The 23722-nt window shown below is 35.2% G+C and overlaps 1 protein-coding gene across 3 annotated transcripts; it reads right to left on the minus strand.

Annotated features, from left to right (window-relative positions):
- Nucleotides 1–376: 376 nt before the first annotated feature.
- On the minus strand, nucleotides 377–23279 carry LOC106874951 (protein TBATA). Of its 3 annotated transcripts, none has more exons than XM_014922874.3 (8): nucleotides 22940–23279; nucleotides 13556–13737; nucleotides 11464–11637; nucleotides 9317–9588; nucleotides 6252–6333; nucleotides 3833–4034; nucleotides 1217–1347; nucleotides 377–587 (listed from the first exon to the last, which is right to left on the minus strand). In XM_014922874.3, exons 2-8 carry the CDS (start codon nucleotides 13734–13736, stop codon nucleotides 508–510), a joined length of 1122 nt encoding a protein of 373 aa, XP_014778360.1. In that variant the 5' UTR covers nucleotide 13737; nucleotides 22940–23279; the 3' UTR covers nucleotides 377–507. The 3 variants fall into 3 exon arrangements, with proteins under 3 accessions (XP_014778360.1, XP_052824190.1, XP_052824189.1); XM_052968230.2 differs by lacking the exon at nucleotides 22940–23279 and adding an exon at nucleotides 14939–15210; XM_052968229.2 differs by lacking the exon at nucleotides 22940–23279 and adding an exon at nucleotides 13845–14808.
- Nucleotides 23280–23722: the final 443 nt, after the last annotated feature.

A 23722-nucleotide genomic window follows, 5' to 3' on the forward strand; every position in this document is an offset into this window, starting at 1 on the left:
TACAAAAGATGTGGCATCTTTAAGTGAGAACTGTTCCTGTTATTGTAGGTGCCCTAGGTATGATAAAAAAGGGATGTCAGAAACATTTAGATAAGATCCCAGGAAAAGCAGGTCTTGGAGAAATCCAAAAGGTTATACTGACAAGTACTGCCCTCATCCTTAGAAAAACCCTATCAATTTAAATGTTTGTATTGTATTACATGAAGATATTTCACTACTGCCCCTGCCACATCCCCTCCCTAAGCTTTCAGTCATACTGTAACATCTCTTATCCTTCACTCACTCCAGGACACTGTGTGTGTCTCAACAAGTGATTGTCAACAAACATGCAAATTAAAAGTGAAAAAAAAAAAAATAATAATGACAACAGGGGCAGTAACAATAACAGTAGCATCCAGTCTCTGTGATCATGGATTCTTTAATGGAATTTGATAATTTTGAATATAAAAAGAAGATAAATCTAGAAATTTTATTTGACAGATCTTTAAATTTATTAAAAAAAAAAAATTATTGCTCCTTGGGTTTCCAGTTCAAAATTTCATCTCTCGATATATATTTTTCTACTGATCTTCTCATTCCTTCATTGCCTGTGAAAATACAATAGAGTGCCTTAATTTTTAATATGTTCTGGTATTTTTCATTTAAATGTTGGGGAAACTCAGGTAACATATTAGATCATAGGGACACCAGATAAAAAACTTTATCTTTATGAAAGAAATATAGACTTGACAATTCTTGGCAAATAACATTTATGAGATGATTCAAATTAATTGAAAAATGAGGTAATATAATTTTTCCTTACTGCATTGATCTCAGAGATCCTTGTTTGGGAAAAAGTTGAGCTGAAGTGAAATTCATTTAGTACGAGTGTAGAGAGTTTAATTGAATAAACAAAAGAAAACTAATTCCAAAATGCAATATAACCCTTTTGATAGCAGCTTGCTACTGGTTCTATGAGACAAACTTTCTTTTCAAAAGAAAGTTAAACTAAAACCTTCCATTGAAATTTCATGTTAATTTATGTTTCAAATACCAGAATAAGAATGATAAAGTTAGCTTACTAAATTTTTTATTATTTTAAAGGAGAATTCAAACAAAAGCAGTGTATTTCAACAGAAATATGGTAATGAAAGGATTAAATTTACTCAATCATTTACAAAAAAGTAATGAAAAATTATTATTTTATAAAATTTACTATTACATAATTTATACATACAGCAATGATCTTTTAATTTATCACTTTCATTTATTTTTGTGTCTGTTGAAGGTCTATTTGACACTGAATTATGAAAATTCTGGTTTCCTGCTGCTTTTCCTTCAGGTTCAGTTGGACTTTCAAGAATTAACCTTCATAAATTAAAACAGAATGTTAAAGTTTATTAATTCATTTACTAAGAAATAAATTTGTAGAAAATTAAAGGATGTTCACAAAGATAATGATGATAACAGATGACATACAGTTTCACATTTTCCCCCATATGCTAATAGAAGTAAACCTCTTTCAGTTTTATTTGTTTTACTGGTATGATAATTCAAAGGTGGTTAGGACATGGTTTATCAGTGCTACAAAATCAATCAAATTTAAGTTTACCTAAATGTGTTGTAGAAAATGCATATACATGCTTGTGCTTTACAAAGTCAATTAAATAATATACTTGTTAGGTTGAATGTGTATAAGAAGAAAATGACAAAAAAAAAAAAAGGAAAGAAAAACAGAGATAATATATATATTATAAACTGATAGAAATTAAGATTCCCTAGTGATTTTACATCCAGCACAATGTTTCTTGTGATCTAAGGCAGTCAAAAAGAGAGCTGAGTCAAAAAGATTAAAGCCATGAAAGAGTTAAAATGGCAGGCAGATGACTATTCTGCTATTGGTCAAATGAAACACATGACAAAACAGTGAAACAGTAAAATGTCCCCTGAATGTGATCACTATTAGAATTTATTACTATATTTTCTGAGATGTATTCAATATCTTGAAAATTTTAATTCATTAACTCTTTTAATACCAAACTGTTTAAGACTGCCTCTGCTCATAAAATACAAAACCCCTAATTCTTAATTTAAATTAATGCCTTCCATCATCATCATCATCATCATCATCATTTAACATTTGTTTTTCATGCTGGCATGGGTTGAATAGCTTGACATGAACTGACAAGACCAAGGGCTGCACCAGGTTCAGTAATATGCTTTTGCTTCATTTTACAGCTGGATGGCCTTCCAACTACTTTAAAAAGTGTACTGGCTCCATTTTATGTAACACTAACACCAGTGATTTTTACATGGTACCAACACTGGTGCTTTTTACATAACACTTTGGTCTTAGGATACCAATTCTGTTGTGGTGGGTTGGTCTTCTTGAGTACAGCAATGTGCCACATATCTCAGTCCTCTGTCATTTCCTTTGTAAGGCTCAAAATCTTGAGATTAGTCTTCAAAACTTTGTCCTATGTCTTCCTGGGTCTCCCTTCCCCACAACTTCCCTCCATTTTATGTGATCAGCACTTGTTCATGCAACTGTCCTCATCTACCCACATCATGTGACCAAACCAGTACAGTCTCCTCTCTTGTACACTGCATATGATTCTGCTTAGGCTTACCTTTTCTCTCAGTACACCAGCACTCTACTGTACATGTACACTGACATTGCACATCCAGCAGAGCATGCCAGCATCATTCCTCTCTAGTCTTTACATATCCTCTGCATTCAGGACCCATATCTCACTACCATGTAGCATTGCAGTTTGTACACATGCATCATACAATCCTCCTTTCACTCAAAGAAAGACCTTTGGTTACCAACATTCCCATATATCTGTAGTCTTTATGGTTCCTGCACATCTACACACAAACACTACTTTCTCTGTTAACTTTCCTGCTGTTCCACTGCAACTATTGTGTGTCCATAGCTTGCACTGGGTACACCAAATGGGATTTCTGCTTACACCCTTCCTACATACTGAGCAAGGCCATTTACCAGAAGAGTGAAGGGTCCTGTCTAATCTCTTGTTTACTAGGACCTTAGCTTTTGCTAAGTTCCATCATAATTTGTACATGAACCTTTCATTAAGTTGTGTTCTAAATATTACATAAGTATTGTATTTCATTCAAAATATGAAAATATGCTTTAGTATGCTTTGTAGAGCATTACAAGATGTTCAAACCAGATGTATTTATTATCTCTGAAGAAGAAAATCAGATAAAAAAATACCAAATTGTAATTATAATGAATATGTGAGATTTGCACAAAACATTTGAGAATGATTGCTTTAACATATATACAGGAGTTCATGGTGATTTATGTACGTAGTCAGCTGTTAATGAGAAAGGAATTAGTAATATATACTAATTAAAGCTGCTTAACTTTAATTTTAATATTCACCAAACTTTGGGCTCACAGAGGCAGTGACAAGTGACTGAGACCTTTGGCAAAATACTGTGCTTGAGAAGACTTGTCAAGCCAAGTGAGATCATTGTCATGGCCAATGCCGGTGTTTCATAACTGGCATGTAAGAAATGGCACTTAAGAAGCATCCACTACATTATTGGAGTGGTTGGCATTAGGAAGGGCATCCAGGTGTAGAAACCATGCCAAATGAGATTGGAACCTGGTGTAACTCCCCAGTTTACCAGTTTTCAGTCCAACTGTCCAACCCATGCCAGCATGGAAAATGGATGTTAAATGATGATGATAACTAATGGACTGTTAGTTATTTAATTAGCCACAGTCAGAGATTTTGCTGGATAGAAACTATTTTGAGATTATTTGATATTTCTTGAAATTTTAAATGCTTATTTGAAGCATTTAAACTAAAAAGGTTACCTGTCTACTTTTGAAGATTTTTTCCTGTTTTCTTGATTAATATTATTGGAAAAGGTTATATCCTTAACTGCTGTGTTCTCTCTTATAGGTGGCAGAGTTGTTATTTGGTGATGCTCTCTGCCATTCACATTTTGAACATTAACACTGTTATTCGTTTGGCTAAGAACAGCTGCTTTTATCAAGTTGCTCACCAAATTTTTTTCTGGAACATAAAATTTAATTAAACAATTGATTTAATATGGTTAATATCAAGTAATACAGAAGTAGTCCCAGTCAAAGAACCCAACAATTGCTTTATATCTGTTGTAAGACAATGCATGATGTCCATAGGAAAGACACTAAATTTTTATATATTAGTCTGCATAACCATAACTGAATCCAGCACAATATCCAACAAATCTTTTATTTCAATTTTACATTCATATTTGTATTACAAAGTATGACTTCATAATACAAATATCATTGTGTTAATTATTAGTGACATCTGTGGTTGCTTCAGGTAAAAATAAATATGTAACTAAAAAAACAAACCATAAAACAAAACAGAACATGATTAGATTTACCAACTTTCTATAAGTAAAGTGTCATCTGTTATTTCATGGTACTTAGGGGAAATGAATTAACCTTGAGTTAGCATATTTGTAGGTGTATAAGATGCACTTTTTGTTATTTTTAAATGTATAAAAAAATTGTCTGGTGTGTAATGTTGTATTACATATAGGAGACCAAGTGTTGTACTCTAGAGAGCTGGATAAGCATAAGTCTACTCAGCACAATAATTGTTACTAATAATAAAATATTAAAAATGAGCTAAAATATTATAGTCTATATGAATATAGACTTACAAAATGTTGCTATGGTACATTGGTAGTTATGTGCTCAAGTGACATCATCTCATTATACCTACCCCAGGATATATAACCCACTCCTGATATAAGTCTTACATCATTTAATTAATTATTACATCAACTTTAAGAAACTTTTTTAATTATCTAAATGGAAATTCTCCTAGAAAGATGAAAGGAATGTTTAATTTTCATCTGTCTGCAATAAGTAAATGACAACAAAATCATAGTAGTGGTGTATCACTCTTGTGGTCAATTGCAGTCACAGAATACCATAGTCAAAAATACAAGTTATTACATCTTGTATGGCAATTCTGTTGACCAAACTATAAGCAAATATGTGGTTGTACTGAAAGATAAGTTGAACTATAGTGCTAGTATAGTGTAGTTTGTGAAAGTGCAGCAAAACATGACAAATGAATGCCTTCCTGGAAACCTGCCAAAAGTTAGCAAGAACATCATGCAAAGATGGCTGCAACTATCTGGTCTCTATGTGTGCTACCCTGAACTGCAGGCGTCTAAATTAGTTTTGTGGAACCCACTTCATGGTGATGTAAGAAGAGGAAAACATCATCACATATCAACTTGATTGCAAACACTGGCCTGGAGTGTATTCAGGACCTTGAGGCAGTGATGTTGAACCAAGAAGTGTGGCAAGTGGACTTTGTTGCCATGGCCCAAGCTGGAGCCTGACCATAAGAATAATAAATAAGGTGTATAGCTTAGTGGTTAGGGTATTCAGCTCATGATCATAAGGCCATCAGTATTATTTCCAGTGGTGTGTTGTGTCCTAGAGCAAGACACTACATTTCATATTGCTCCAGTCCACTCAGCTGGCAAAAATGAGGTTTACTTGTGATTCAAAGGACCAGCCTTAACACATTCTGTGTTACACTGAATCTCCCGCAGAACAATGTTAAGGATAAATGCATCTGGGGAGTGCTCAGCTACTTGCACATTAATTTCACAAGCAAGCTGTTCTTTTGATCAGATCAGCCAGAACACTCATTCTTGTAACTGATGGAGTGCCAGAAAAATAAAGTTTAAATATGAGAAGTTTATGGTATCATACTTATTCCTATATACTGTCACAGCATTGCATTTACATGCACAGAATCCTACATTTTCCCTGACAAAACGATTCTAAAATATCTTTCAATAAGTATATGATGAAACATGCTAAATTTGTTTTTTCCACAAAGTATACTTGTAAAACAGAGGTGTGTTGTATGTGAAAATGCATCTTATACACTAGCAAATACTGCATTTATTTATTTAATTTATTTTATATTGCCCTCTAGAGAGGAAATAATTCTGAATATGAACTGCCTTGGACTGTGTCAGCATGTCCAATCCATGATAGCATGGATGTAAAATAATAATAATGTTGATGATGATGATGTACATGTATGAGCATGCGTATGCATATGTATATGCATGCATATATACATATATATGAATTATTTACTGTCTAAAATAGCATAGCTTTATAGCTTGAATAGTTAATTTTCGAATAGTTAATAGCTATAGCTTGAATAGTTAATAGTTATAGCTTGAAGAGTTAATTTTTATACCTTTATCACTGGCACATATTAACCATCCTTGAATAGCCTCCATATCACTGGTCTGAAGAATCTGACATAATATAGTTAATACCTGATTAAAGAGAAAAAAGAAGCATATTAATATTTAGATTTAGTTGGGCAATGGAGATGATGGCTAATAAAATTGACTGTCACATCACCATATTCTGTTTTCTTATTTTTCACGAGTCCAGAGACTGATGAGGCTGCAGCTTTACCTTGTTCCTAAGTGTATGAGTGACAAAGATTACAACACTCTCCCACCACTCTGAATGAGATGACAGTCTGTCACAGACATAACCATATTATTTCTTCTTCATTAAAACAGCCTATGTTTAAGCAAAAAAAGTTAATATTTTGAGGTTCTAAGGCCAAGAAAATTCAGAATAGTTGTAAACTGTACTTTATATTATATAAAGCTTGAGGTTTTTGAAATTCATCCCTCCCACTGTGTATTAGCAGAATAGATATTGCATTCAAATTTTGGCACAAGGCCAGCAATTTTGGGGGAGGAGGCAAATTGATTACTTTCAGCCCAAATGCTCAGCTGGTACTTATTTCCTCACTCTCTGAGGGATGAAAGGCAAAGTCAACCTTGGTGGAATTTGAACACAGAATATAATAATGGACGAAATGCCACTAAGCATTGTGCCCATTGTGCTAACAATTCTGCCAGCTTGCTGTCTTTTTTAACAGAATAACTATCAATAATATATTGAAGCAACTATGATCACCTCTATTATCTCTTCTATAAAATTATAGTCTTCTACCTAACTGAAAGAAAATGACTGTGGAGGAGCAGATGATGTCACTTCCTGAAATTTTTATATTCTGAGATTGATAATGTAGGATTCAATCAATAAAATCCATTTTGATAAATTAAAAAAAAAAAATTAAATCCCCATCTAAGAGCTAGAAGGAAATTATTATTATTATTATTTGTATCAGTTGTACTGTGGAATGGTTGACACTGTAGAGTGTTGTGCTGAGATACACAACTTCATAGTCTGTGTTTAAATCCTACTGAAGTTTTCTTAACCTTTTTTTAAAATTCCTGAATTAATTAGATAACAAGTTGGTTGTATCAACAAGGCTTCTCTCTATGAACATGAAACCTTGTACCAAAGTTAGAATGTTACATAAACCTGTAAAAGTGTATGCTTTTAGATGCCTGTGGACCAAGAATACAATTCTCTGATACTCCAATTTGATCGATTGGAAACAGATTCTATTCAGTTTTTTTCTTTCTTCTTGGTCTCTTAAATCTGAGAAAGATGATTCTGCAATTTCTTGATGAATACCATTCACAAATGATTTGTTTATAATGATAAAATGTTTGTACTGTATATGAACTCACTTCTCCGTCAAATCAATATTGTCTGTATATGTGCATGGTGTACCACACATGAGATATGACAGTGATTGTAAAGCAGGAAAGAAGTATTCAGTCAATGCTCTCATCTAAAATGTTTCCAGTTTCAAACTTGGAATTCCCCATTCGTTCAATAGTCCCACCACAGCCCCTTCAAATATCACCACAGCCAGAGCCGATGTAAGGGGGGATAACCCTGTCCTTCTCACAGCATGGACAATTATTTTTTGCTTACAAAACCAACTAACTGTTATGTATTTCTTTTTCATGTAGAAAGGTTACCTTCAGCCATTTGAGTTTGATGAGTTGCCTATACTGCTAAGCGTTTTATAGGTGTGAAACCAATGGTCACTCTATGACTGGCCATAACTTTTAACTTCATATGTCATTCAATGCTCGAAATGAGGAGTAGGTGGACAGCTGACAACTGATGAAGGGTCAATCTTTATGTTACTTGACCTGTTTTTCATTTGTTTCTCTCGTTGTTTGCATATCAACTCATTTGCTTTCGTATTGCATGTTGTTTACAGTTTGTGACGTCTTGTACCCAAATCTATATATGGGCTGAGGACAATAATATGCAGTTTAATGCTGAAAAATTCCAAGCCCTGTGCTACCAACGTCCAAAACTGAATATTAAACTTACAGAGTACACTGGTCCACAGGGAATTTCAATCCCAGAGCCTAAATCAGTGAAAGACCTGGGTATCGACATGAGTGATGATACCTCTTTCCAAGTGCACATTACCAGAATGGCAACAAAGTGCAGACGATTGGCTGGATGGATCCTGAGAACATTCAGAACCAGAGATAAGGAAACCATGATGATACTCTGGAGGACATTCGTGCTCAGCCGCCTGGATTACTGCTCACAGCTGTGGTCACCCACCAGTCTGAAATTAACAGCAGACCTTGAAGCAATCCAGAGGAGATTCACAAAGAAGATTGTCTCTTTGCAACTGCTCAGCTACTGGGAAAGGCTGAAACAGCTAAGACTCTACTCCCTGGAGAGAAGGCGGGAGAGGTATGCAGTAATATACATCTGGAAGATCCTGGAAGGAATTGTGCCAAATTTTGGCATTGAAAGCTACACCAATGCTAGAACGGGACGACACTGCATAGTGCCAAAGATCCCAGCAATGCCATCGCGCTTCAGGACCAGTTACTGCAACAGCTTGGGATTCAGGGGCCCACAGCTTTTTAATATTCTCCCAAAGAGCCTGAGGAATCTGCACAAAGTAGATGTAGGAGTTTTTAAATCAAAGTTGGACCTCTTCCTATCGAGAGTCCCAGATGAACCTACCTCGCGGCAGGAGGTGCAAATGAGGGTTGCTAAATCAAACTCCATTCTTCACCAAGTGCCACATATTGTAAGAGGCTCCCTGTAATAACAGTGTAGCAACACGGTGGTGCATCAGCATGGCCGCAGCTCTAAGCTGAAACTTAAAAAAAAAAAATGAATTAAAAAAAAAATATATATATGTATGCATATATATATTATATACATATATATATATATATATATATATATATATATATATATATATATACATATATATATAAACTCTGCTTGCGAAGATCAAGTCAAGGCTGACCAGTGACTAACAATAACTCCTAGACCTATCAAAATATAAGAATATTTACAGAAATAATGTATTCTTCATGTTCAAAGATAGCAACTCACAGTGTTTTCTAATTCTTGTTGGTCAACTATACCTAGTGCTGGATTGGCTAATAATTCTCTTTGTCCAGTATGCATCCGATGTTTTGAGATCGCTCTAGATGGAGGCGGAATTAAACGACCGGTTTCTGAAGAATACACACAACCACTTGAATGAGATTTTCTGTCCTTTGCTTTGTTAGGAAATTGACTTTTTACATTTGTATTCTGTAATGTAAGTCCTAGCTGGTTTGTAAAGTTGTGGAATTCATCGTTCCAATCCTCCATTAAGGCTACTGTAAATGAAATGAATTTTTAAAATATAGTAACATGCACAACATATTTTAAAATATTAGATACAAGATGAGATAGGTGTGGTTGATGCTTGAGCATTTGTAAACTGATGTATGTAGAGGGTTGAAGCTCCAAGAGGACGAACAAAATATTTAGCATCTTGGGTAGGTGAGAGTAAAACAGCATGGATTACAAAGTGTAGGTAGATGGTATGATGGGTATGTAGGTAACTGGTTCAGAGGGTTTGTAGCTACAATAGAAGGGACACAGGGATGAAGCAGCATACATGTGAAACAGCAACAAATTGCTGAGTGGGTTTTAGCAAATTTTCTAATATCCTTCATGTACTTTAGGATGTGATCTAGGATATTTATGTGTACAGCAGCAGGACTCCCTTAGATAAATAAGCAGTAATTCAATGTAAGTCATGAAATCTAATCAGGGCTATATTTCCAGGCCTTAGACTTTGAGATACAGTTTTGGTTACATATTTCTGTTGACCCTGCCAGTGCTGGTGCCACATAAAAAGCATAGCATCCAGTCCACACTGTAAACTAGTTGGCATTTCGAAGGGCATCCAGCAGTAAAAATCATGCCAAAACTGATCTTGCCTGTGCTGGTGCCATGTAAAAAGCACTCAGTCCACTCTGTAGGATGGTTGGTGTTGGGAAGTGCATCCAGCTGTAAAAACCACGACAAAACAGATACTGAAGCCTAGTGCAGTCTTCTGCCTAGTCAGCTCCTGTCAAACTGTCTAACCCATGCCAGCATGGAAAATGGACATTAAATGATGATGATAAGTTATCATAAGAAATCACCAGACTCTGTGAGACATAACATTTGTTGAAATGTGAAATTTTATATAGTTCATGTGTGGGGATAATGTGTTACTCCAAGACAGCTTTCTTAATATGTGTAGTGATTGTGCCTTGGTACTGTCAGAGAAGATTAGTATGTCATACCTCCACTGGAGAATATTTCTATGATCTCTCTTTATACAGGGTGTCCCAAAAGTCACTGATGGGTTTCAATTTTTAATAGCTTCCTTAACTTTACAAATGCATGAAATTTTGATACAATATAAAGGAACATAATGGAAATTAATATGCACAAGTCAAATTTTGCAACACCATTACATCACATATGAAAAATGACATAGCCTAAATGGCGACCATTTTCAGCTTTGTATGCCTGTGCTCTTTCCAAAACTTGCACTATAACAGCGTCAAGAGTTTCAGACCCCATTTCTCTGCTTTCTCTAATGATGTTCTCCTTCAGTTACACCAGTGACTCCAGTTTGTTGATGTAAACCCTCTCTTTCAGGTATCCCCACAAGAATATATATATATATATATATATATATATATATATAGTAGTGATGTATGTGGTATTAAAAGCTGTTTAGCCCCAGGCCAACCCTGATCAAGCAAACCTGTGATGAAAGGTGATCCAGCTATGACCAGTTTATCTAACCGGCTACCAAAAATGTGTAATAATATGCAAACCACTTCTTTATGATTTATATTAGCCCTCAGTATTAGTGATCTTATAAACATTGTCTCTCAGTTTGATTATATTCATAAAGTGTGATGAGGACAAGTATGTTTGGTAGGGCCCATCTGTCACCAGATTGACTTTTGGAATGCTAAAAAATCTCAATTTCTAATGTAGGCACAAAGCTATAAATTTGAAAGCTGGAAACAGTTGGTTAAATTAATCCTGAAAAGAGAAAGAAAAAGTTGATCTTAGTGTGATTAGAACTAAGAACGGATAAGCTTATAACTAACTAACACTGGGTATTTTATCTGTTATTATGTTGATTACATTAAGCTCTTCAAAACTCTAAACAATCAACAGCAAATATTGAAGGAACTTACATGGTCCATAGTTGGGTAATACTTTCTCTTTGTAAAAATGTCTTAGTCTTTTGAATCGCTCGGTGTCAGATATAAAAGAAAGAGACACTTCATTTTTATATCCTGAATCCTTTCTGGGAGAAATAGGAGGTATGTCCCAATCAAGTACTGTACATATTGGTACATCTAGCAAACCTGTAAAGATTGAAATATCATTTAGATATAGATATGAAATATGATAGTAGTCTCTCGTAGTCCGAGAAAAATGGTTCTGCAATTTCTTGCAGAACAATCTGCAAAAATGATTATATATTTATAGTGGTTAAATGTATGTGCTGTACATTAATTCACTCTCTCCATCAAATCGATGTTACTTAAGTAGGTGCATGGTGTACCACATGTCTGCTCTTGAAGTGATCAAAGAACAACATGGGATGAAGTCTTTTGTACCCCACCTGTTTCAAGAATTGAAGCCATGATCTTGTGATCCATGAGTGTAACACCCTAACCAGTAGGCTGTATGCCCTCTAGATATAAAAATATTTAATGAGTAAATAAACAGATAATAACAGCCATATCAAATAATTATGATAATGATGATAATGAACACCATCATGTCATTTTCACTCTTTTTTTCAAAGGTTTCATTAGCAAGAAAGAGCAGTGTCCATGTCCTGTACAAGCCCTTTAAAGCTGTTGAGATTGGTAGGAATAATGTTAAGTTTGAATACCTGTGAGATGACAATTACAGGGAAAGAGATAGTGGGTGGTGGGTAGCAAAGCAGGATTCCAAAGGTTTGACATTTTGAGGAGGAAGGATTTGATAGACAGGAAAAGAAACCAGGAGTGAAAACCTCTTAGATCATATGTTTTTTTTTTAATAAAAGAATTAACAAATTGGTCAGGTAACATATAGTTAATATGAGAGGAGGAGGAAGAGGAGGAGGTACTTATGACAGCCAGCATGTGTGCAAGCTTAACAGGGATTTATGCAGCTGACAAGTAAATAGATTATTTGAGAGAGAGAGAGAGAGAGAGAGAAAATATGGGTGGTAAGGGGAAGGAGTGGAGAGAGAATGGCATTGCAATTACAAAAGAATTTTATGGCCTCTCCAAAGAGTCACTCAGCAGCTTAATTTGAAATGGCCTTTCCAAAAACGTGATCAGGATTTTTATAAGAGGTAGTGATGGTAGTGTGGGTAGACTTTGGTTACACTTTATGTGACAAGTATGGCAGTGATAAAATTTCAGTACAACCTTTGCTGACATATACTTCTTTTATGCTGTAATTTATATTGTTAATGTAATTTGTTTAAGCAACTATACAGAGAAGGTGAGTAATATAAAATTAGAAGACTAGAGATCTACCTGTCTGGCAAGTGATTTGATCTGAGTCTATGTGTTGAAACTAAAGCAATTACAGCATTGAAGACATGTATTAGCCACTTAAAACATACAAAAACTGCTAACTTAATTATTATTTGGAGTCAAAATTTCCATTGCACTATCTGCAAATTGGTCACTGACAAAGTTCCAGCGCAACTAGTCTGGGATGAGTTTCTTGGTCAGTTTATTCAAGGTTTTAAATATAATTTTTTTCTCATCTGTAAATGCCAGTTATTTTGGTTGTCATCTCCTGGTGATTACAGTAGGTCTGTTGATTTGGCTTTATTCATAGGTTGAAATTCATGTACCCACACATCCTTCGGCATGTACCCACACTTTTGGCATTGAGCAGTACAGCAGAATCAGGAACTAATAACTTGAAAGAAGAGAATCTATCAATCCATGACAACAAAACAGACAAAAGGGAGATGGGTTCACATAAACTATATAAGGAAGTGAGAGAGATGGTAAATTAAGTTTATAAGCTTGTTTTGATTCCTTGTAACTATTTCACTGCTTTATATTGCAAAGACACCCAGAATTGGCATCCCTTCTACAATTGTCTTCTCACATCCCATGCACACATTAAATTTAAGCTGATCAATTAATTGAAGATTCCTTATTAAAAGTCTTATAATTAACTCTGTATCATACTCAAATATTTGTGGGTAAGAAATAATTATTCTTATTTGTAGCTGTATAGAAAAGGGAAAGATTGCAGTTTTACCTTTTATATGTTTAACTCTTTTTGGATGTGGGTTGTGTCGGGTAAAAAACGAATTCTTGCTAAGCTGTCCAAAACGATAACCTCCTCGGGATTCTGGTGGTCTGCTTGAAGAATCATAGTTAAGTAGCAGTCCACGAGGTGAAGAAACGTTTGGCAGACTTAACTCTACAAAAGGATTCATTCTGAAAAATTTAAAGCAAATAAATATCTTTTTATATCACACAATGCACTGCAAAATGTGAAGTTTACAAGATAGTGTTTTTCAACAATTCAAGTTTATTATTAATACTTTTGTTAATCTTCAGCATTCTCCTTTCCATGGCTCTTTGTGTTGCTTTTAATTTATTTTCGATGCTCTTGTTGGTAGTCTATTTTTAGATGTATATGTAATTGTAAGCAGCACACACTGGTTGAAAACCTTTCTTTTTAGACACATGAGCAAATTAACTACTGTTTTGATTGTTATTTCTAGCAACTCCTGTTGGTTTGCTTGTATCTTTTAAATATTTAATTTGCTTACAAAGTTTTTTATGTTTTTTGCTGTTTACTGTAGCTAGTTTAATGTTTTTACATGTCACACTTTCTCATTACTGTGACAGATGATGGAAGAGGCGTTGTTTTCTGATTGGCTGAAAATTCTGAAAATTATCAAAGTTTGAACACCTGTAGAAGTTTTGCAAAATTTTCTGGAATAAATGAATAAACAAATTCGGATTCAGCATTAACAGTTACATCTATATATTACTTTAAAAAATTCTTTTAAAGATTTCAACATGCAGTGACGACAACCACAAAGATCCCTGTTATCAACCCACTGTGACTTGTGACTTGTTCAGTACACTTCTTGGTATGTTAACAAGTCCTAAACATGATGTCAGACTTTGCTAGTAAATAAGCTGTTAACTTGATGCCTCTAGTTCTCTTCTCCAAATTCTTTCTCACTATGTTGCTACCAGCTTCTTTGTTTAAACAGTTTACTTAAAAGATCTTTTTTTCTGTACAAAATCATTATCACCAACTAATTAAAATTCAAACTGAATATTACTACCTTTATTAAAATTAAAAAAAAAAAAATGGAATAAATCTGTAACACTTTGTGTAGCAGGGAAAGAAAAAAATTGTTGTTTCAGACATGGTCTCTCCTTAAAGGAAAAAAAAAATCATTTCATCATAATAACATTACTAGAGATAAAGTGACAAATGTTGAATTTGTTAGATGTACAAGGAGCATTAGAAAGTTTCCTGACAACTTAAGAAGATAACAGACTTAGATCATTGGATACCATAGGAGAAGAAAAAGCCTTGAGTACTTCATAACAAACAGGAATTCAAAAAATGAAGAAGTTGAGAAAGACAGAAGGAGAAGATAATTGATCGGTTTACCAACAGGCTTCCGAAAGACTAATCCCTAAATGTGCTAAGTTGTGTATAGGATAGAAAGGCAGAGAAATCCATAATAGTCTATACCTGTTGGCAAGACTCATTACTTTGTTATCTTAACCCCCCCCACATCTCCAAGGAACTTTAAAACATAAAGATACTGTCATTCCTTATCACACAAATGAGAAATGAAATTTATGCTTCAGTTTTGAACTCTTGATCTCAAGAGCTAGTAGACTGCTATTCACTCAACTATCTTGCCTCTAAATCTCTTAAATATGTGGTATAGAAAATACTCTGAGCAAAACAAACTAAAATAATTCCTCGCACAAGTTGTCAGTTGCCATAGTACTTCAACTTTATGAGTTGTTGTTTTCTAAAAGTCAACATCTGTCGGTAGACTAAGCCTGGGTAATGCTGTCAATCTTTCAGAAGCCATGAAAACATGTTTTTAGGCTTAATGGTAAATTGAAAACATAATAAAAGAGATAATTACATACACTCTCTCACTTTCTGTTTGTATGTATGTCTGTTACTCTTTTTATCACGGACCCTCCCCCCCACCTGTGTTTCTGGAGTTGTTAATAGAGACAGTAATAAAATGAAATAAGTTAAATTTTATAGTTTATGCAGTAAGGGAAAAAAATATCATGTTTTTTTTTGCTAAAGAGAAGATTTAAAGATTAAATTTCTATGTTTTACATGAATTCCACCAAATAAAATTTTAATCTATATTTTGCATTAACAATATTTATTCATATAGCCCAATTAATTAATTGACAAACTATGAGGAATGTAGTTTATCAATTAAAATGAATGGAGGCCAAATGTAAGACCTCATCTACAGCATATCCAGCTGTAGAAACTCTGCCAAATCAGATTGGAGCCTGGTGTTGCCATCCGGTTTCACCAGTCCTCAGTCAAATCGTCCAACCCATGCTAGCATGGAAAGTGGACGTTAAACGATGATGATGATGATATATATATATATATATATATATATATATATACACACACACACATATATACAATATGTGTGTGTGTGTGTGTATATATATATATATATATATATATATATATATACAGGGTGCAATGGATAAATTGTCATCATTTTATATTTTTAATTTCACCCATGCACATTGTTTGGTTTTGATTTTGTTGACTACACAGTATAGTAGGGTCAGTTGGGTACCATCTGTGACAAAAACAGCACCATGATGCAATTCACTCTTCCAGAAATTTGGAAATGACATCTTGTACTGTTTGACATTTGTGCCGGAAGCTCCAATACGAACATTTCAGAGTGTTGGGCATCAATCTGAGTGACTAAAACATGTACCGAAAGTGGTAAGAATCAAACATCCAGTCAATATCATGGTGTTTAGAGTGATCACTAGTGATGGTGACGTTATGCCTCCATTCATCTTCCCACGTGGCCTCAGACTCAACACAGAGCCCTACATCAAGTGCCTGGAGTAGGTAGAGCTACCCTGGGTCAAGAGGGTGAGTGCTGGAAGAACCTATGTCTCTGCATCATGCCACACAAGACTCTGCGCCATGCCACATAAGCAGGAGAACCAGTCATGGCTGTCAGACAATTTCTGCAACCCCATCACCCATAACATCTGACCACCTAACTCCCTGGACTGCAACCTCCTTGATTATTATGTGTGGGGCACAGTTGAGCGAGAAACCAACCAAACTTCTTGTAACACCAAAGATGAACTGAAGGCAAGAATTATAGCGGCATTCATCAATTTAAATAAGGAAACCATCAAGAAGAGTTGCAGGAGATTCCAAAGTCATCTGGAGGCCGTGGTTGAAGCCAATGGCTATTTTATTGAATAAATTTACTCTTTAGTATTTCAAGTTATTTTCATGTAATTTTGATAAATATATCTGTTAAAATGAGATGTCAGTATTATTTTTATTTTTGCACCCAGTGTAAACTATGGATACATAAGAGATGCAGTGGTATTGCAGATAGATTAACAGAAAGTGTAGTCTTTGTATGTGGCAGATGTGCAGGAACAATAAGCACTAAGAGCACACAGGAATTAGATTCATCTTTTCTTCATGCATTATGCTTGTTTCCCCACCCAAAACCTGCAGCCCAACATCACTTGGTTGTCTCTCTCTCCTCTCCTTTCCTTGCCAATTGTATAAATGCTATCCAGTTGCCTCCCCCTATACACCTGTGGTTCACCACCCACTGCATTCCTTCCTTTCCATCTCTTTCTCTTTTGTCCTTTTGTGAACTCCCTACTCAAACACCCTGGGCAATCCTCAGTCATTCCATTTACATTCATCTCCTTGTATCTTGAGAGTATGCCCTGGCATATCACTGCCATCTCCTTTGCTCTGTTTCTCTCCCTCACTCTCTCGCTTGCCCTTTCTGTCTGTCTGTCTGTCTGTCTGTCTGTCTGTCTCTCTCTCTCTCTGTCTCTTTCTCTCCCTCCCACTGACTGGGGTAACCATTTCTACAACAAGATACTTGTTTCTATTTCTCTATCATAGTTTAACCTCATATCACCTGGCACAAAGCTATATCACTCAATATCTCTCCCTCTATCAACTGTGAAATCTTTGTCTTGCAAATTACTTGGTGACCTCACCAACGCTTCTGCCATGTAAACAAAAGTACCAAGTACACTTTGTAAAGTGGTTGGCAGTAGGAAGTGCATCCAGCTGTACAAACCATGCCAAAGCAGATAGTAGAGTTTAGTATAGTCCTCTGGCTTACTAGCTTCTGTGAAACTGTCCAGCCTATGCCAGCATGGAGAGCAAGTGTTAAATGATGATGATGAGGAGGAGGATAATGATTCACCATGCTTGCCATGGGTCAGACAGAATTTGCTGAGGGGTGTTTTCTATTGCTGGATGCTCTTTCTGTCAACAACACTCACCTGTTACCATGTAAGGTAATATTCCCCATGAACTAGACATGTTTTCATGGAAGATTGGAAACAAATTTTCTATTCACCCCTAAATATTTATAATTGTATATAAATTCATTAGTTACTATAATTTATTAGTTTCTTTTGCATATTCTTAGTTTATGTATGTGTATGCAAATATAGTATTGGTATATCCCATTTATGTTCATTAGAAATTAAATAAATAAAGAATTTTGACATGTACGAATATTTATTTCCCCCCACTGTGTATATATATATATATATATATATATATATATATATATATATATAGGTAAAAAATTAAGGAGTACATTCGTTACATAAATAATATTTTCAGGATTAAATAAAAATACAACAAACGGAAAATATGACCTACCCCTATATATATGATTAAAAAACATGTAGTAAATAAATGAACACATACTAAATACACAGGCAGACAGAAAACATTAGTCAAATGCAATTTCAGCCATTATCGATAATATTGCTTCCACTCTGGAGGCACCTACAAGAAACTTGCCGGGAATCGGACCTAAACATAATAAAATGAAATGGGTTTGAGATGAGACCATTAGTGGATGGATGAGGAACAAAATAATAAACAGAATAAAGGCTTAGGGTTCCACAAAGACAACAATTAACAATGATAATACATATACAACGTAAAACCTTGGGGCTGCAAGACAAGACAAGAATGGATAACACAAAGGAGAAATGAAAACTGTCCTAAAGGAGTACAGACAGGAGGGTAGAGTGAGAAGCTCAGAAAATCATGTCCACTATGATTGAAGGCAACATGAAAAAGAATGACACCACCTTAGGTCATCATGGGTCAGGAGTGAGTAGACAAATGAAAGAAGGATACTCAACACCTTTACTGGGAGTTACATGTATGGATCAAAACAGTTTGATTCAAACTCTTTAGTGTTCTGATTTTCAAACATGGTGCTAATCTTTGGCCATTGGAGTTTGAACGAGAGGATGGTTGAAGAGAGTCAATGTTTATTATGGATGTTAGCCTGCGATTGGTCGAGAAAGGTCATGTGGTATTACAGTTTGATGTTGGTATTTCAGCGACAACAATTACTTTGAAAATACTGCATGGTTAAAAGGAAATTGACTGCATGGTTCATATATCCACACACGCACACATACAGTGTGCAGGTGTATATGCACATGCATGCACACTCATGTACACACATATACTTGTGTGGTTATGTACAAGGGGTGAGGGTATGTGGGTAGACAGGCACGAAGAAGTGTTGGAGATTGTTTGATTTGCGGTGCTGTTCATGGGGGCTAGTTGGTGACAGGGATCTTGGTGCAGGTGGGGGCAGCTGGTACTAAGGAGGCATATACAGGTTGTTGATGGCCAGTGGCTTGAAATTTACCAGAAGAGTATACCTTTGGTAACAGCAATAGGACAGATCGTATTTCTTGTTGATGGATACTGCGGGCTGGTAGATGATATGCAGTTTTTCATGGAGGCAGAGCTGACAATTAGGGGCCTCAGCTGAATATGGTGACATCCTGTTGACAATAGTCCACTTGATGCTGGGTGTTTCATCTCGGAGGTCACAGAGTCTCCAGAGAAAGCGCGACAGAGAAGTGGAGTTCTCTCTATCCCTGGATCTGAAAGAATGTATGTGCTGGGAGTACCTTTCCTTGAAGTCATTGGCTGTCATACCCGTATAGTGCCTAGTGATGCCATCGGATGGTGCAAGGGTGGCTCTGCATACTACAGCCCTCGAGAGGCAGGATCCTTCTAGAGGACAGGTAGTGGGATTTCGGTTATTGCAGGTTGGGGTTGAGGGTTGTGTGGGTGCATTTTTATGCCTGTTGATGTGTGCAATGTTGTCTAAGCAGGAGTAGCTCACCTTAACATTATGGGGATTGAAGAGTTTGTAATACTTATGGCCTTTGGGGAAATGTTTCTTAATTAACAATAGGAAACTCCTGGTTATGTTGATAGAAACTTCTAGGTTAAATGGGAGGTTAGATCAGATAATTTTCCTTTTCCTAATTCTCTTGGGGCAAGGAGAGGGGTTTGGGGATCGTCCACATATGTGAGCTTCTCAGAAAATCTGCTCCTAGCCAAAGCATCATTATAGTGGGGTGGGAGCAGTTCCATTAAAGATTTCCCTATTGGAAGAGAGTTTAGATTCCCAATTGCTAATGTCTGAAATCAGGTTTCTAATTACAAGGGTTGATTTCCTGTTCACCATGCAGTAATTTCCAAGTAATTGTTGTCGCTGAAATACCAACATCAAACTGTGACATTGCGTGACCTTTCTCGACCAATGGCTGAAGATGAATACCATGCATGAAACTCAGAGTACTAAGGAGTTTCAAGCATGATGCTAATCTTCAGCCATATATATATAGTGTAAAACACGCATGGTAGTGCCATGCAAAAGCACCTATGAAGTGTTGTGTAAAAGCATCCAGTACACTCTGAAAAGTGGTTGGCATTAGGAAGGGCATTGAGCTGTAGAAACCATGCCAAATCCAATTGAAGTCTGGTGCAGCTTGCCAGCTCTGGTCAAAGTGTCCAATCCATGCCTTTGAGCCCATTCTCTTTGACAGAAAGCTTTGAAAAGAAAAAAAAAATGGAGAGAGAGAGAGAAAAGAGACAAAAATGGAGAGAAAAGAATTTGTAGGGATTAACAGTTCAATATTTATATACATATAATATGCATATATATATATATATATATATATATATATATATATATATATATATATATATATATACACATACATATGTATACAATATATTCAGTTTCTGTCAACCAAATCCACTCACAAGTCTCTGGATAGCTGAGGGTTATAGTAGAAGACACTTGCCCACAGTGCCATACAGTGGGACTGAACGTGAAACCATGTGACTAGGAAACAAACTTCTTGCTACACAGCTACATGTGTCTGTTCACATACACATACACACACAATGTAATATAATATTATATTACATTATGTTATATATTAAATTATATTATATATACACTTTCACCAATACACATGCATACGTGTCATAACTTATAATTTGTATTTTGTTTATTTGTATGTATTGAACTAAATTGTGCCTTTGCAATAAGGACTGTTTGTTTCCCTTGATAAAAGAGAAAGTAATCGTCATCTTCATTATAATAATAGATTAATGAATTTTACTATAGAGAAAGTAAAGAATTGGCCAAAGAAAGCAAATATACTTCTTTGGGAAAATATTTTGTCAGGGAATTCAGTTCTCTTCATTTTAATCTGTCAGTAACAGCATTTTTTAAAAAACAAATTACTACTGTTCTAAGACTTTTGTTCACCTGTTTTCCAGGATAGAAATCATGTGTATGAATATTATTAGGTATATGACATCTCTAAAAAGTTTGGAAAATGAAAAGTATATCAAGATTTCATTAAAAATATATTTACCTCATCAACGTGGAGGTGCAATGGCCCAGTGGTTAGGGCAGCGGACTCGCGGTCATAGGATCACGGTTTCGATTCCCAGACTGGCGTTGTGAGTGTTTATTGAGCGAAAACACCTAAAGCTCCACGAGGCTCCAGCAGGGGATGGTGGTGAACCCTGCTGTACTCTTTCACCACAACTTTCTCTCACTCTTTCTTCCTGTTTCTGTTGTGCTTGTAATTCAACGGACCACACTGTGTCACACTGTGTCATGCTGAATATCCCCGAGAACTACGTTAAGGGTACACATGTCTGTGGAGTGCTCAGCCACTTGTACGTTAATTTCACGAGCAGACTGTACCATTGATCGAATCAACTGGAACCCTCGACGTCGTAAGCGACGGAGTGCCAACAACAACAACAACCTCATCAACATAAAGCAAACTGTGACAATGAAACAAGCAGCTTGTTAGAGTTTTCAGAACAGCATGCAAACCTAGTTTCAAATTTAGCCATAGCTAACTGATAATTTTCTCCATCTAAGGTCAATAAAACAAGTTCTAGTTGTATGCTGGAATAGGTGATGTAGAGCGTTTATAGATCAATAACATTTGTTGATATTGAAGAATTTAACAAGAATTATTGAAATGAAAATGCTTCAGTCACCTTTAATTACATTGTTTTTGTTTAACATGATTAAAAGCAAGTCAGTATAGTCAAGTCTATACTTCTCTAACATTATTTATTACAGCTGGAAATCACAGATACAAGAGGCATGTGAAATGATACTGAAAATTGAACCTGCATTGCAGACTCAACTTGTTAGGAGCTTACTACCACTCTATGACACTCATACTAATTCCAGTTTCCTGACAACATGAACAACAAAACCAACTTCTCTTGTATATGCTGACTATCTTCTCAAGGCAGAAGGATATATGTTTTGAAGACTTTAAGAGTGATGTTTTGACCGGATCACCCAACTTATATTTGGTAATGAGAAACCCTATGAAAATATAAACTCCAATAAATAGTTTTGAGTGTCACCATCTTTGACTGTAGATGTGTTGGGTTGAGAGTGACCATCACGGAGCAGTTAATGAATATCATTCATATGGAGAACAAAGCAACTTCAATCTTATCTACAGAGAACCTGAATGTAAGTAGCAGGAGTGTCATGGAAATGAAAAATGTTTCACAAATGTGAACATCTGAAATAGATTTAATGAAAATGAGGATTTATTCTCTGAAAGAAGGATGGTGACACTACACAAAAGACAACAGATGTTCAACCAATTACTTCTATGTATTTCAAACAGTTCTATGTAGTTGAACTGTCCAATCAAAATTTCTTCAATGATACCCTATATAACATTGAAAATGGGAACCATATATCTTGAATTATAAATTTCAGAACAGCATGCCTACATTAAAATCCAGATGATCATCTTTAAAAATGCCAATCAGTTATTTTGTTCAAGCAACTATCTTTGCACCACCAATACTCAAGGCATGCTGACTGTAGGTGTAAAACAATAATATAGATAATGGTGAAATATAAAACAATATGAGATAAGTGAGTTCATGATAAGCAAAAACCTGAATTTGAAAAATATGAAAATAATGGAAAAATTTAAAATTATAACATAGAAAAAAAGAAATTATTTTGAAGTCATTTACCTTTATCTTATACAGCATTAAATATTCCCTTACTGATGACAATTTAGGGCTATGCCAGGTAGGAAATGGCAAGCAGAGAATAAATAAACACAAGGTTACTGAAGCTACTTATGTATTCACATGCACTGTCAGAATTTAAGATAAGTTGTGTTGTTAGAATTGAGCTCCGAGGGAGATAAAAGCTTCAGTTGATATGAAAAAACGGAATGGAACATGTGTAGCAAACTAGTGGCTGGAAGTTTTTGTTGCTAAGGATACATACTTGTTATGTGTTATACTATGTATTATAGTTGATACCTTTCACTCTAAATGTTTTATTCATATTCTGAAATGAAAATCTGATTTTACTTCTTTCAGCTACTTTAGTTATAATTATAGAAGGATTAAAAGGGGAAATTAACAGGAATGTGGGACCATACAAAACTGAAAGATTCATTATCATTAAGGTGACAATTTAATAATAATAAAATGTGTATAAAATAAGTAAATCTTCCTTCTCATAATAGACAGTGACACTTTGAATAGCATGATGAAACTTTAGAAAAATAGAAGATATCACAAATATAGAAAAAAACTTAAAGAGAATAGTTTAAGGTTATCTCAGGGGTTTAATTAGCCTCAGTAGAATATGAAAGAGTTAATGAAATCATTATTAATGTTAATGAAAAACAACAAAAGATCTGCATTACTAAGTTCTTTTGTAATCTAATTCATAGCTAGGTTGACTATGGTATCAAGAGATCAAGTATATTGACCAAGGGAGCAGTACACTTCCAATAATGA

Source organism: Octopus bimaculoides, chromosome 5, assembly GCF_046866305.1.
Source record: "Octopus bimaculoides isolate indiv1 chromosome 5, ASM4686630v1, whole genome shotgun sequence".
NCBI lineage: Eukaryota > Metazoa > Mollusca > Cephalopoda > Octopoda > Octopodidae > Octopus > Octopus bimaculoides.